Below are 14236 nucleotides of genomic sequence, written 5' to 3'. Positions count from 1 at the left end.
AGTCTGGGGGAGACCACTCTCAATTTCTGACGAATTCATAACATATTTATTGGGATAAAAAAAATACAGAAATTTGAATATTATAGAACTACAATGTCTGGGGTTGGAAAACTAGAGATACAAAGGTTGTGGCACCACACTGAAGAGGGGAGGTTACATAATGTTTTCCCCTACCCATTCTAGTGTTGGGCTTCGTGGGGGAGGTTTCACTGCCGTCCCTTTAGTACACCAGTACCCAATTTTTTATCCTCGCTACAATCCTTACTTTTACATTAATAATAACAGTGTTGCTCGTTTCTGTCAGAGCTGTGATTTGTATTAATGTGAATTACAGTGCGGTGTACCCATCAGGCAAACTGAAGCAGTAGTCCTGTTGTTGCACCTTCTGATGATGATTTGGAGGTTGCAGCCGCCCTTTGTGTTCAGTTCTCCTCCAATCCTCCCGGGGGCGATGCTCACGAATTCTAAGACTTTGTATCAATATTCTCATAATCGTTTCAGACAGCCGGAGGAACAAAAATATCAATAAGCAAGAGCCGCTATTGTCAGTCACCTCAAAAAATAACTGGATATTATCCGCGCGGCACGGGTCGAGACCCTCATGATGTGAACGCGCGGCCGAACCTGAACAGCGCATCTCGGTTATTTATTTTTTTCTAATGTGTTTTGAAACAATAAGATCTGCTTTGAATCGAATTTACTCGGCATTGTCTGCTTTTGTCAGCCAGGATCGCGCATTCCTCGCCTTGTGTCCGCTCTGTCATGACGGTAAGCCCCCCAGATTACCACACCGCTGAGTCGGTTGTCATTTGTCGTCTGCTGACGCGCTTCCATTTTGCTCGGTAATGCTGGTGAGCGCGCGTGCATGTATGTGTGTGTATGTACGCGCGCGCGCGTCGTTTGTGTGTTTTTGTTGCTGTCACGCTGGTCACGCATGTGTGAGTCTGCAGTCGCCGCAGCTGTACGATTTCGCAGTGCTGCTTTTTTTGTATCCTAATCCCTAATTGTGTTTTTAAGGTGCGAATTGTGAACGTGAAAAGCGACTAACGGAGACCTGACTTTAAAGAAGTGAACCTGTTACTGGAAGAAGACAAACAAAAAAAAAGGAGAAGATGTTCAATCAACAGCAACTCCAGCAACACCTCCGGCAGATTCAGCAGCTATTCCAACAACAACAGCAGCAGCAGCAACAACAACAGCCGCAGCCGTCGGCACCTCCACCGCCTCCACAACCGCCGGCGCCGCAGCAGCACCGTACTCTGCAGCATCACCACCAAGGCGGACGGTAAGTACGCGCAGGACAGAGCGAGGCTTTGAGGCCTTCCAGGTTTTGGCACGGAGAGTTGTATTTGGTTGTGCTTCCTTCGATGTAGATTTTCATCAGTATGTAGAGTGTTAGTATAGGAAAGGTACAGGCCGTGCAAAATTTTGCACGCTTTAAGAGGCTCACTCGTTAAATTAAACATGAGAGGCACACGTGCAGCACTAAGAATCCGAGTCGACAAGTTGCACGATTGTTCTTTTTGCTTTGCATTTCCATCCGCCCATTTTCCGAACTCATTCATTGTATGAGGCCAGAGCCTGCAACATCATCTTGCGGCAGCCCACCCTGGATGGGGTGCAATCCAGACCCTTGCAGTCTCGGTCATTCCAAGCAGGCTTTGTTAAAACAATGCAACAGAACTTCTTTTTGTATTGCGCTCTTCTTTGCCTCCGTGAACACATTGTCAAGTGTAATGCAAGTGTAGATTGTACTAAATGCAAAGTGCAGAATTTAATACATATAAAGATGCAGATTTGTAAAACACACACAGAACAATAGTAAAAACCGATTAACATAAATGGAAACAAGTGTGGTGCTTAATGGAATTTTATTTTGGTGTTGGGTCATTTGAATGTTGTACTACTGGGCTCCTTTATCCTATCAGCATTGTGCCTGGGCAGTGTGGCATGGTGGTTAAGTCTTTGGACTTCAAATCCCACACCACTGTGTGACCCTACCCAGTTCACTTCACCCGCCGGTGCTCCAATTGGAAAAAGAATAGAAATGTAACCAATTGTATGAAATGTTGTAAGTCGCTACAGATAGATAAATAAATGTAAACACAGTAAGACCTTCATTCTCCGTCAGGGGTCAGGACCGCCGCAGTGATATTCATGTGACTCTTCCTATAAAGTCAGTAGATGGATTGGGAGAGCATGGGGGGTTCATGAGGTTGCTGGAAAGGGATGTGTGGCGCTCCTGATAACTATGCAAAAATCTTTAGAGTCCTGGTGCTTCCTGTTTGCGAGACATGGACGCTATCCAGTGACCTGAGATGAAGACTGGATTCTTTTGCTACTCTGACTCTCCGGAAAATCATTGGGTGCCACTGGATTGCTACTGGATTCCTGAATGAGGCACATGACCTGCATTGTGACGGAGCGTCAGTTACGGCACTACGGCCATGTGGCACGATTCCTAGAGGGTGCTCACAGGATCCTCATTGTTGAGGACGCGAGTGGCTGGACCAAGCCAAGGGGACGCCCACGTAACACCTGGCTGTGACAGATAGAGGGTAATTTCTGGAGGGTGGGACTGATTCTTTATAATCATGTGAAAAAGAAAGTACCCTCTCTTATAGTTCTATGGTTTTATGTATTGGGACATCATAAAAAAAAAAAAAAAAATCTGGGCCTTACCAGGTTCTAACATTTTTTAAATCTAACCTCAGATGTAAAACAACACACAACCGAGTCCACTTTGTTAATTTTTATTTAACAAAAATGAAGCCAAAATGGAGAAGCCACTTGTGGAAAAACTAAGTAGACCTCATGATTCAGTAGGTTGTAGAGCCACCTTTAGCAGCAAAAACTTAGAAGTAATCTATTTCTGTGCGACTTTATCAGTCTCTCGCATCATTGCGGAGGAAGGTTGGCCCATTCTTCACAACACTGCTTCAGTTCACTGAGGTTTGTAGGCATTCATTTCTGCACAGTTCTGTTAAGGTCCCGCCACAGCATTTCAGTCATTTTGAAGTCTGGACTTGGACTGGGCCATTGCAACACCTTGATTCTCTTTCTGCCATTCTGTAGTAGGTGTGCTTGGGATCATTGTCCTGTTGTATGACCCAATTTCTGCCAAGCTTTAGCTGTTGGACAGATGGCGTTACATTTGACTCTATAATACTTTGGTATACAGGGGAGTTCATGTGTCCACCCCTTACAGAACAGAAGCCCTTCACCCAGTCCCATCATTTAACAACATTCATTCCACCTTATCTGCTCCCGCACAGCGCATCACAAGCTGCCTGCAAGTTAAAATATATTAACAAAATATAATACAACAATTTAAAAAGAAAATTTCAATACATTAACAGAAAAACATTACCGTCAGTTGTTTCCATTTTCAACACATTTTTCAGTTTTGTCGGCATCACGCTTTATATCGTTCACTGTTCGTCCTGCTCTGCACATTGAAGCCATACTTGAAACACTTTCACCATTTCGTAAGTGTTCTGTTGGACAGATGGCCACACATTTGACTCTAGAATACTTTGGTATACAGGGGAATTCATGGTTGACCCAGTGACTGCAAGGAACTCCGGTCCTGTGGCTATGAAACAAGCCCAAATCATCAGCCCTCCACCATCATGCTTGACAGTTGGTCTGATGCATTTGTGCTGATATCCTGTGTTTGGTTTTCACCAGACGTGGCACTGTGCATTATGGCCAAACATCTCCACTTTGGTCTTGTGTGTTCAAACGCCATTGTTCCAGAAGGCTTGTGGTTTGTTTTTGTGATCAACTTTTTATTAAGTAAATACAAATTGACAGGATAGATCAGTAGGATACAGATGCAACTTTACAAATCTAAGCCGTTTTGCCATGTATACATGACCCATGTGGAACTCATGACCATTACATCGAGTGTAATCTTCACTGGGATATCATTTATTTATTTATCTAGTTATGCTTACCGTTACTTTTACTCTGTGTATGTCATCCATTTTCCAACCCGCTGAATCCGAACACAGGGTCACGGGGGTCTGTTGGAGCCAATCTCAGCCAACACAGGGCACAAGGCAGGAACCAATCCCGGACAGGTTGCCAACCCACCGCAGACTCTGTGTATTTTGGAACTGTTAATAGTAACTGTGCTTCTTATAGTTTAATGTTTACTTAGATAAAAACATAGAAGAATAGATATTAAACTAAGGCATATCTATAGGCTTGCTCCAAACAATATTTATTGTATTGTACAGCGACAATAAAGGTATGTTGCATCTTGCATGTTCTCTTTAGAGAGAAGCGGCTTTCTCCTGGCAACCCTTCCAAACAAACCGTAATTATTTACTCTTTTTCTAATTGTACTGTCATGAACTTTAACATTTAATATACAAACTAAGGCCTGTAGAGTGTTGGAGTTGGAGATGGAGCTCCTGGAGTTTTTGCAATGTCTCTGACCATGGGGTGAATTAGCTGGGACATCAATTCCTGGGAAAATTGGCAACTGTCTTGAATATTTTCCACTTGTGAATAATCTTTCTCACTGTATAGGGTGGTCCAGATCTAATTATACAATTTTCATTACTGTATAACTTATTAAGTTTAATAAATCCGGGACCATGGAGAAGTGTGCGAACTGACGACATGAAGAATCGTCTTTGCGCTGAACTGGAATCGTCCCCGCATAAATCAAAGTCATCCAGACGATCTGGATCTGCATAATTAGATCTGGACCACCCTGTGGAATGATGGACTTCAAATTGTTTGGAGATGGCCTTATAACTCTTCCCAAATTGATGGGCAGCAACAATTCCTTCTTCTTTCTTGGAAGTTTATTAACACACACCTAAATGCCCCAGACCAGCAAACTTCCAAAACTTCTGCTTTTATCACGGTGGTCACACTTGCTGGTGATCAGTTAATCAATTGCATTTGATTGGCAGCACCTGGCTGCCACTTACCCTCTTAATTCCTATAGAAGCAGTATGGGGGTACTTCATTTTTCACACACTGCTTCTGCATTGTGGCTTAGTTTTTATTAAATAGATAATGACATGGTGTAATATGTCATGTTGTTGTTCATCTGTTGTTTCACCTGACTGTATATATTCACTTATTTAAAGAGCTTCTGTAAAGATCCAATTTTCCCCCTCGGGACAAATTAAGTCCTATGTATCTACCTTAATTCTTGCTGTAGGTAAAGAGGTGAAAAAGAGAGTGCAGGCAGGGTGGAGTGGGTGGAGAAGAGTGTCAGGAGTGATTTGTGACAGATGGGGTATTGGCAAGAATGAAAGGGAAGGTCTACAGGACGGTAGTGAGACCAGCTTTGTTATATGGTGGCACCAGAGACAGAGCTGGAGGTGGCAGAGTTAAGGATGCTAAGATTTGCATTGGGTGTGACAAGGATGGACCAGATTAGAAATGAGGACATCAGAGGGTCAGCTAAAGTTGGAAAGTTAGGAGATAAAGTCAGATAGGCAAGATTGCGTTGGTTTGGACATGTGCAGAGGAGAGATGAGGGGTATACTAAGAGAAGTGTACTAAGGATAGAGCTGCCAGCCATGAGGAACAGATGAAGGCCTAAGGGGAGGTTTACGGATGTGTTGAGAGAGGACATGCAGGTGATGGGTGTGACAGAGCAAGATGCAGAGGACAGGAAGATATGGAACAAGGTGATCCGCTGTGGCAACCCCTAATGGGAGCAGCCAGAAGAAGAAGAAGAAAGTAGAATGTTCCACAGGTGTGAATGTGTAAACTGGAGGAAGGGGAGAAGTGTTTTCCTGGTGGGACGTAATAAATAAATTGACTGAGTAAGGTGTGCATGTCTCATTATTACATCACAGAAACCAACAGCATCTGTCCATTAAAGAATTAAGAAACTATGGCCAGTTGACAATGGAGGAGACAACAAATAAATATAAGAGAAAGTCAAAGACAGAGTTAGACATTGTCACAGTTCTGGAGACCTTGACCAACTAGCCATCGACTCCAGATGTACATTTTATAGTACAGTCTGGGCTTGGCTGTGTAATTTGGTCAATTTCCTTCTGATGGTTTCAATAGAACAGTGCATGGTTTTTAAATATTATATCAACTCCTCTTTCCATCTGCTATTCCGTGTGCGGGTCATGGTGTCATCAGGCCAAGGAGGTTAGCTCAGACCTCCCTGTCCCTAGCTATGGATTCTAGGTGTTCCCAAGCCAGCCGAGAGATGTAATACTTCCAGCGCGTCTTCCGTCTGTCGCAGCTTCTCTGACCCAGTTGGATGTGCCTGGAGCATATGTAAGGGGAGCTGCCTGGGTTGGGGTATTCATATGACATGCCTGAAACCTCTCAACTGGCACCTCTTAAACCAGAGGTTTCATCGACTCTACTTTGAGGTTTTCTTCCTTTTACAGACTGTCAGCCCAGCCACCCTGTGAAGAAACCTAATTACTGCCACTTGTATTCGCTATCTCATTCTTTTGGTCATTACCCACAGCTCATGACCATAGTTGAGGAATGTCAGTCGACCAGTAATGCGAGAGCTTTGTCTTTAGACTCTGCTCCTGTTTCACCACCATAGACTGGTACAGCAAGCGCAAAACAGCTACCTCCACTCCAGTCCGCTTGCCGATCTCACATTCCCCTTTTTCATCTTATTTCTGCACAAATGACTAACAAACAATGATGTTGTTTGCAAAGCTAATCAACAGCTCTAGTCAGGGTATGCCAGACTAAAGTTGTGAGTCTTCAGCCTGGATTTTAAAGATGAGATGTTAGCAGGCATATTAATCCACAACTTCAGGGCTCTGTAACTAAAAGAGAGACTGCCCACTGTTATTTTATTAATCTTTGGAATCATAAGTAGGCTGGCATCTTTAGATCTTAACGTGTGCTCAGGTTTGTAAGTAATTACAGTATAAGTCCAGATAAGTAAGTAGGGCCTTGGCCTTTTAAGACTTTATATGTTTAAAGGAGGATTTTGAAATCGGCATCAAGCTTAAAGGTTAAGTTTGGTATTTTTCAAGTCGAAGTTATTATAGTCATATGAAAAAGTTTGGGAACCCCTCTTAATTCTTTGGATTATCGTTTAGCATTGGCTGAGCTTTCAAAGTAGCAACTTCCTTTTAATGTATGACATGCCTTATGGAAACCGGAGTATTTCAGCAGTGACATTAAGTTTATTGGATTAACAGAAAATATGCAATATGCATCATAACAAAATTAGACAGGTGCATAAATTTGGACACCCCAACAGAGATATGACATCAGTACTTAGTTGAGCCTCCTTTTCAAATCTAACAGCCTCTAGATGCTGTCCTCCTATAGCCTTTGATGAGTGTCTGCATTCTGGATGGAGGTATTTCTGACTATTCTTCATACAAAATCTCTCCAGTTCAGTTCAATTTGATGGCTGCCGAGCATGAACAGCCTGCTTCAAATCATCCCATAGATTTTCGATGATGATTCAAGTCAGGGGACTGTGATGGCCATTCCAGAACATTGTACTTCTCCTTCTGCATGAATGCCTTTGTAGATTTTGAACTGTGTTTTTGGGTCATTGTCTTGTTGGAATATCCAACCCCTGTGTAAGTTCAACGTTGTGACTGATGCTTGAACATTATCCTGAAGAATTTGTTGATAATGGGTTGAATTCATCAGACCCTCGACTTTAACAAGGGCCCCAGTCCCTGAACTAGCCACACAGCCCCACAGCATGATGGAACCTCCACCAAATTTGACAGCAGGTAGCAGGTGTTTTTCTTGGAATGCGGTGTTCTTCCGCAATGCAAAGCGCTTTTTGTTCTGACCAAATAGCTCAATTTTTGTCTCATCAGTCCAAAGCATTTTGTTCCAAAATGAATCTGGCTTGTCTAAATGAGCATTTGATACAACAAGCGACTCTGTTTGTGGCGTGAGTGCAGAAAGGGCTTCTTTCTCATCACCCTGCCATACAGATGTTCTTTGTGCAAATTGCGGTGAATTGTGGAACGATGTACAGATACACCATCTTCAGCAAGATGTTCTTGCAGGTCTTTGAAGGTGATCTGTGAGTTCAGAAAAAAGAAAACCAAGAAGTACCGAGATGAATAAAGTATCACCCCGCCTCCTAAACTCAGTCAGGTGTAAGTGCCCACCATTCCCATTGCAGACCATGGTTACTGGCTTCCTCCCACCTGTGATCAATTGTAATGAGTGTGATTAGTGAATCTGTTCCTGGAGCATTCATTCCCTTGCTTGGTAGTACAACTGACTATGGGTGGCAGGCCATTTTCAAAAGATCTCAGGGATAGAGTTGTGGACAGACATAAGGAAGGAGATGGAGACAAAAAATCTCAAAGGGTTTATCAATTCCAAGGAGAACAGCAAAGCTCACAATAAAGAAGTGGCAAGTGTTTGGTACTACTAGGACCCTACCTGGATCCTGCCGTCCCTCCAAACTGGATGGAAGAGCAAGGAGGAAACTGGTAAGAGAGGCTATTAAGAGGCCAACGGCCACTTTGAAGGAGTTACAGCATTTTACAGCAATGAGTGGTCATTGTGTGCATGTGACAACAATTTCACAAGTGCTCCACAATTATGGCTTGTTCGGAGGGTCGCAAGCTCGTTTGAGCTTTGCCAGAATGCACCTTGAAGATTCTGATGCCAAGTGAAAAAAGGTCTTCTGGTCAGGTGAGACCAAAATTGAACTATTTGGCCTCAGTACCAAATGCTACACCAGTGCAGCTCAGCATGTACAACACAGCATACCTACAACAGCCCCAGCACCCTCAGCAGAAGACTAATCAGAGCCACTGCTGGGAGTTGCAGTTTCAAATTCTATTGGCTACTTTCAACATCCCAAGCCGTGTTTTCCTCTACAGTTGCTTCCTGTTCTCTCTCTGTTAGTATTGCCACGAAAAAAGACAAAAATTGAGGAGGATATTTGCGTTTTCCGCTAACAATTATTAGATAGGTTCTAAGAAAAAACCCGTGAATGACTGAGGCCGCGAACTCTGAACCGTGAGTTCACGGGGGGTCTTCTGTAGTGAAGCAATTAAAGAACGGCAAGTTTTTTGCAACGACGACAAGTGGTGATTACAATTTTTTAAAGAACGTTCATGTTTGAAAGTATCAGAATTTCAAAATTATTTTCGGATGTAGTCTATTCACAATTGAATTCAACTTTGTTTGATATTTAAAATAACGTGTAACTTTGGTCTTACTGATTTTGAGCCCAGTTTATTCTTTTAAGCCACATTGAAAAGACAGATCACAATTCAAATCGTGATTTTTGTGTTAAAAGGATCGTGATGTGATTTTTTTTTTAAAAGATTGCCCACCCCTAATTCCCCCTCAATGCAAGAAGGCTGTGAGGCTGTTTACTCTGCATTCCTAGAAATTTTGCCGTCTTCTCCTCACTTGCTGGTCTGGTCATAACTGGTGTAAAATAGTAAATTAATGATTCTGACAACATTTATAGGATAAATCGGTAATGGCTCTAATGACTTAAGAGCTTCTTTATACTTGATTATTTTTGAAGTATCTTCCTGTGTACTTTCTGTGGCTCATTTCCTGTTATGTTTTTGTCATTATAATTATATATTAAAAGTAAATTGCAGTTTGAGCCACATTCATTACATAAAATGTATGGTATACCTACAGTGGCATGCTAATTTTCTGCATGACAAAAGATTTCTGCACAGATTTATCCATTTAGTATTTATATTGTGAACTCTTGTGCTGTAACAATATGTTTCTAAAGTCCAAATAAGCCATTTTCTGTAGATTTTTAACGGAAGAAGAAAACCTCCAAAGTTCATGTTTGCATAAGTATTCAAGCCCTACACATTCATACTTTGTTGAAGAACCCTTTTCCTGCAATAACAGCCTTAATTCTTTTTGGTATGTAAGTATGCCCCAGTTTTTCAACTGGATTGGATACTTTTGCACGGCACTTTACATTTTTTAAAATGATTATTAAGAGACTTGAGTGTGGTTAGAAAATGTTAGCAGGAGGTCAGAATAGGCCTTGTCTGTTAGGGAGCAGCACACAGTCCCAGATGACAGTAGTTAAGACCGTACTACTTTCTTAAAGGTGGCATGTGTTATTAGCTGGATTTACCCAGACTGGCCAGTCCCCCAACTCAAAACCTTGGCCCCTATATTTCCCCTTTTTACTTTCTTGTATAGAAATTATAGGGAGAGTATTGGAATCATCCAAAAAATAAATTTCGAGATTTTGGTGAATCTTGACGTTTTAAACCTTCCCCAGGTTCGAAAATACCAAGTACAGTGGAATCTCGGTCACAAACTTCTCGGATGACGTACAAATTGGGTTTGGGCAAAAAGTTTGCCAAACTCTTGCATCTGTTCACGACCGCACACTCAGGTGACGAACAAGCCTGAACAATGCACGTGTTCAGTCTCTCCCTGTGTACTGGGCTTGTTTTTAAAGAGACTGCAAGGTTAGTTTTCTCTGTTCAAGGTTTTCTCAGTGTTATTCAATGTTTTTACATTTAGTTTACTATTACACTGTGAATTCTATGGTATAATTAACTATTTTTGTGCTTAAAAATCTTTAAAAAATATATTTACATACAGCTTGTACGGTCCGGAACGGATTAATTGTATTTACATACACTCCTATGGGGGAAATTACTTCGGGTTGCGACCAGAGTTTTGGAACGAATTACAGTCGTGACCCAAGGTTCTACTGTATAGGGAAAGTATTGGAATCATTCAAAAATTCGAGATTATCGTGAATCTTGACATTTTAGACCTCCCCAAGTCTGAAAATACCACGTACAGGGGGTCCTCGAGTTACGACCCAGTTCCGTTCCTACAACAGTGATGTAACCTGAATTTTGTGTAAGTCGAAATACACCCTAGCCTAAGTCACTTACCTATCCTAACACATTTGCAAAATCATAATCTAGAACATAAAAACGCAACTAAGCCACAGAAAAAGGAAAAGGACCTCAATATACTGTACTGTAGTAACAGAAAAAAATGACAAAAAAATAAGTGGTAAAAAAAAAATCCTTGCCTTTATTCCTTCTGATCTCTTCACAATGTCTAATTTCACTTCCGTCGTGATGTCTTTCCTCTTCATCAGACCTTACTTTTATTCTATGTTAATTAGTGTTCTCTGATTTTAATTCTTACTTTGTCTTTTTTCTCTTTCTTCATCATATAAAGCACATTGAGCTACATTATTTGTATGAAAATGTGCTATATAAATAAATGTTGTTGTTCTTCGAAGCAGTACCATCTGAAGACTCTGACTTTCATTTTGGAGCCATGATAAGGGCCAAAAAGTCGACAAACAAAGCAACACAAACAGAACACTTTTTCCTCGCGCAACCAAACTAGTTTGCCGACTCCCTAACTCATACGCCGCGTTACTGCGTATTCTTCTGCTACGTGCAACCAAACTAGTTCGCCCACATAGTGTGTAAGTACAACGCTAATGGCGTGTCTCAATTTTTTAAAGTTTTTATGGGAGTGAGCGTTGTAGACTCGAGACTTTGTAACCCGAGGACCCCCTGTATAGGGAAAGTATTGGAATCATCCAAAAATTCGATTTTGATGAATCTCAGTGTTTTAGACCTCCTTGAGTCAGATTTATTTTCTCATAGGGGAAGTGTTGTAATTGTGCAAAAGTTTGATTTCAAGATTTTAATGAATCTCAACGCTTTAGAAGTCCGAAAATACAGACATAATTCCAAAAATGGCGCGTCTGTCTCTGGTGTATATATGTAAACACAATAACTTGAGTACGCTTTCAGTTAGGTCAACCAAATTTTGCATACAAGTATCGGGTATAAAACATAGATTTCTATCAACTTTTGATCTATTTCCGCTAACTGGAAGTGGTATTTTTTTTTATTTATGCAGCTGCAGAGTCTGACTTATTCAACTTTACTTTTTATAATAATTGTTCAATATATTATTCATTTGATTTGATTTGTTGTCCGTGGTTCTTTAATGTACATAATATAAAAATATAATCAATTGTCTTGTGGTGTACTCCTCAAATATTTATCCCCATTTCTGAGTATACGAGGAAGTCAAGGGGAGACCACTCCTGATGTTTGTCTTTAGAAACTTTGGGTATTCATTTCATCTTTAACTTGCCTGCCTTTCCATTGCAGTCCAGTTTTCTGAACAAGGTCTCAACTTTTTGTTTTCCCCTTGCTATACAGTATTATTTCATCTACATCGGTTTACTGTACAGCATTGCCACCTCACAGATTCAGCATCCTGGGTTGGAATCTCATGCTTCTGATTTTCCTTGTGAAGCTCACACTTTCTCCCAATGTCTGCATGTATTTTCCTCTGATACACAAGTGCCAGGTCAATTTACAATACCAGACTGGCCCTGTTTTGTTGTAGATGTGTATGTTAGAAGTCCCTTGATTTCTGCCTAAAGCCCTAAATTGAATTAAACCGGTTTGTTATACTGTATTATGTCACAGCAATCCTTTCTTTCTGCCTGTCTGTCAGTAAAATTCTACACATCGATTTGCTCATTGTCATCTTTGTCATTTCATCTTTATTTCTTGTTCCCATTTCATGGTCAAAATTATTTTAATTCTTGTTTTCACTTAACTAGTTGTGGGGCTTGCCTCTCCTTAGTGTCATCATATCCCTTTGATGCATAAATGGTGGCTTGCTATAGGGTTTAAAAGTCAAATCTAAGAACCCATATATTAATAGGAAATTTTCTGTTTTCTATTAATTGTATTACACAGATCAGTTACTAAAGTATCCAACTCCACGCACTAGTGATCACCATCATACTTTTGGATTTCTTGTTCTGTTTCTAGTATTGGAAACACACCAGTAATCAAGTGTTTCTTTCTGTTATATTTATATATTTATATGTGTACTTTTTAATATTGTTTTGTATTCGTGTCAGATTTTTGGCCAATCAAAAGAAATCTCCTTAGTGTTTACTGCAGATATTCATTCCTTTTATGTCCAAACCCACTTACTCAATTCAGCATTTTAAGAGGCTGGAGCCTATCTCAGCATGCACAATACAGTAACCAACCCAGGGCAGGGACACGCTCATTCATACACAAACACTCCTATTAATCCAGTTAAATATGGCCATTGCTAAGTGGATATACTGTATATAGTCACGTTTAAGTTCTCCTGCGGATAAGTCAGGGCTTGATTTTACCGTATAATTCCTGTTATTTTATAACGTTGGTCGTATAAGTCGAATGCAGAAAACGGGCGCAATTGATCTCAAGAGATTATGATATGTTAATGCCCACCTGAGAGAGTAACCACAGAGCACACTGCTTTTTTTTTCGATGTACCGTGTCTATGTGACCACACGGTGATGATACCCGAACTATTCCAAAGCGACGTTTGCACTATTTTGTGTTTTTTTTGTATCGTAAGAGCATCCCTTATCTGCGATGGAGCGTTCAATCAGAAGAAAATATGAAGCTGGCTTTGAATTAAAAGTCGTTGAAGTGGCAAAAGAAATTGGTAACTGCGCTGCTGCAACAAAATTCGATGTGTCTGAGAAACTGAGATTGTAGGAGGCAAGAAGATGAGGAAAAAAAATTAAGTGTATTTTTGAACGGCATATAAGTCGGGGACTGATTTTATGATAGATTTTTCAGGTTTCAAGACCCAACTTATACGTGAGTCTATACGGTACATATAGGTGGTCTTTATGTATTAAAAAATGTAAAAATAGAAAAAAGAATGCACAAACACACTTCCTACCTAACTGTACTTGATGGCGATGTATTTTGGTAAATGCTAAGTTAGCAAAATAAATTCTGTCATAGTGTAAGCCAGCTATTCTCTATTTGGACATTACTCACTGTTTGTCATTTTTAGAGTTAGCAGTACGGAGGAGGAGGGGGGTTTGGAGCATGCTCTGATTACAGCGCGTTGCCATACCCACCACACGATGAACCACCCAGATTATGATCTGAGTGCAGCTGTACAACGTGTGATAGCTCCGCACCACACCGAAGAGTGTGAGGTTTTTTACAGTGGCTAGAGTGCCTATCCTGCCATGAATTCCCAGGTTTTCCCTGCAAGTTGGAGAACCTGCTTTCAGGGCTGGATGCAGATACACATTATACTCCACCCAAAATTAGGGTTAGGGCATATATATTTTTTTTTTAAATATATTGCTAGGGGGGTTTGCCCCCTGCTTGCTTCGCCAGCCAACACCTTCCCCGCCAAACCCCCACCCCACCAAGCGCACGCTACACGCCGTTGTGAAAAGGGGTGCTGAATACACCCCAAG

General features: G+C 41.1%; 1 protein-coding gene across 2 annotated transcripts in view; it reads left to right on the top strand.

Moving 5' to 3' along the window:
* Positions 1-472: 472 nt before the first annotated feature.
* Positions 473-14236, top strand: part of LOC120535094 (cip1-interacting zinc finger protein-like) — a 93981-nt gene continuing 80217 nt past the window's right edge. Inside the window, exons 1-2 of one of the 2 annotated variants that reach the window (XM_039762664.1) lie at positions 473-768; positions 1018-1285. In XM_039762664.1, coding sequence (XP_039618598.1) covers positions 1113-1285 — 173 coding nt within the window. In that variant the 5' untranslated portion in view covers positions 473-768; positions 1018-1112. Of the gene's footprint in view, positions 769-858; positions 939-1017; positions 1286-14236 lie in introns of those variants that run through there. The other variant, XM_039762665.1, reaches the window with a different exon arrangement.

The sequence above is a fragment of the Polypterus senegalus genome, chromosome 9 (genome assembly GCF_016835505.1).
Source record: "Polypterus senegalus isolate Bchr_013 chromosome 9, ASM1683550v1, whole genome shotgun sequence".
In the NCBI taxonomy this organism is placed as follows: Eukaryota; Metazoa; Chordata; class Cladistia; order Polypteriformes; family Polypteridae; genus Polypterus; species Polypterus senegalus.
The sequence above is the reverse complement of the archived record's forward strand: the minus strand, read 5'-3'. Positions and strand labels throughout refer to the sequence as shown.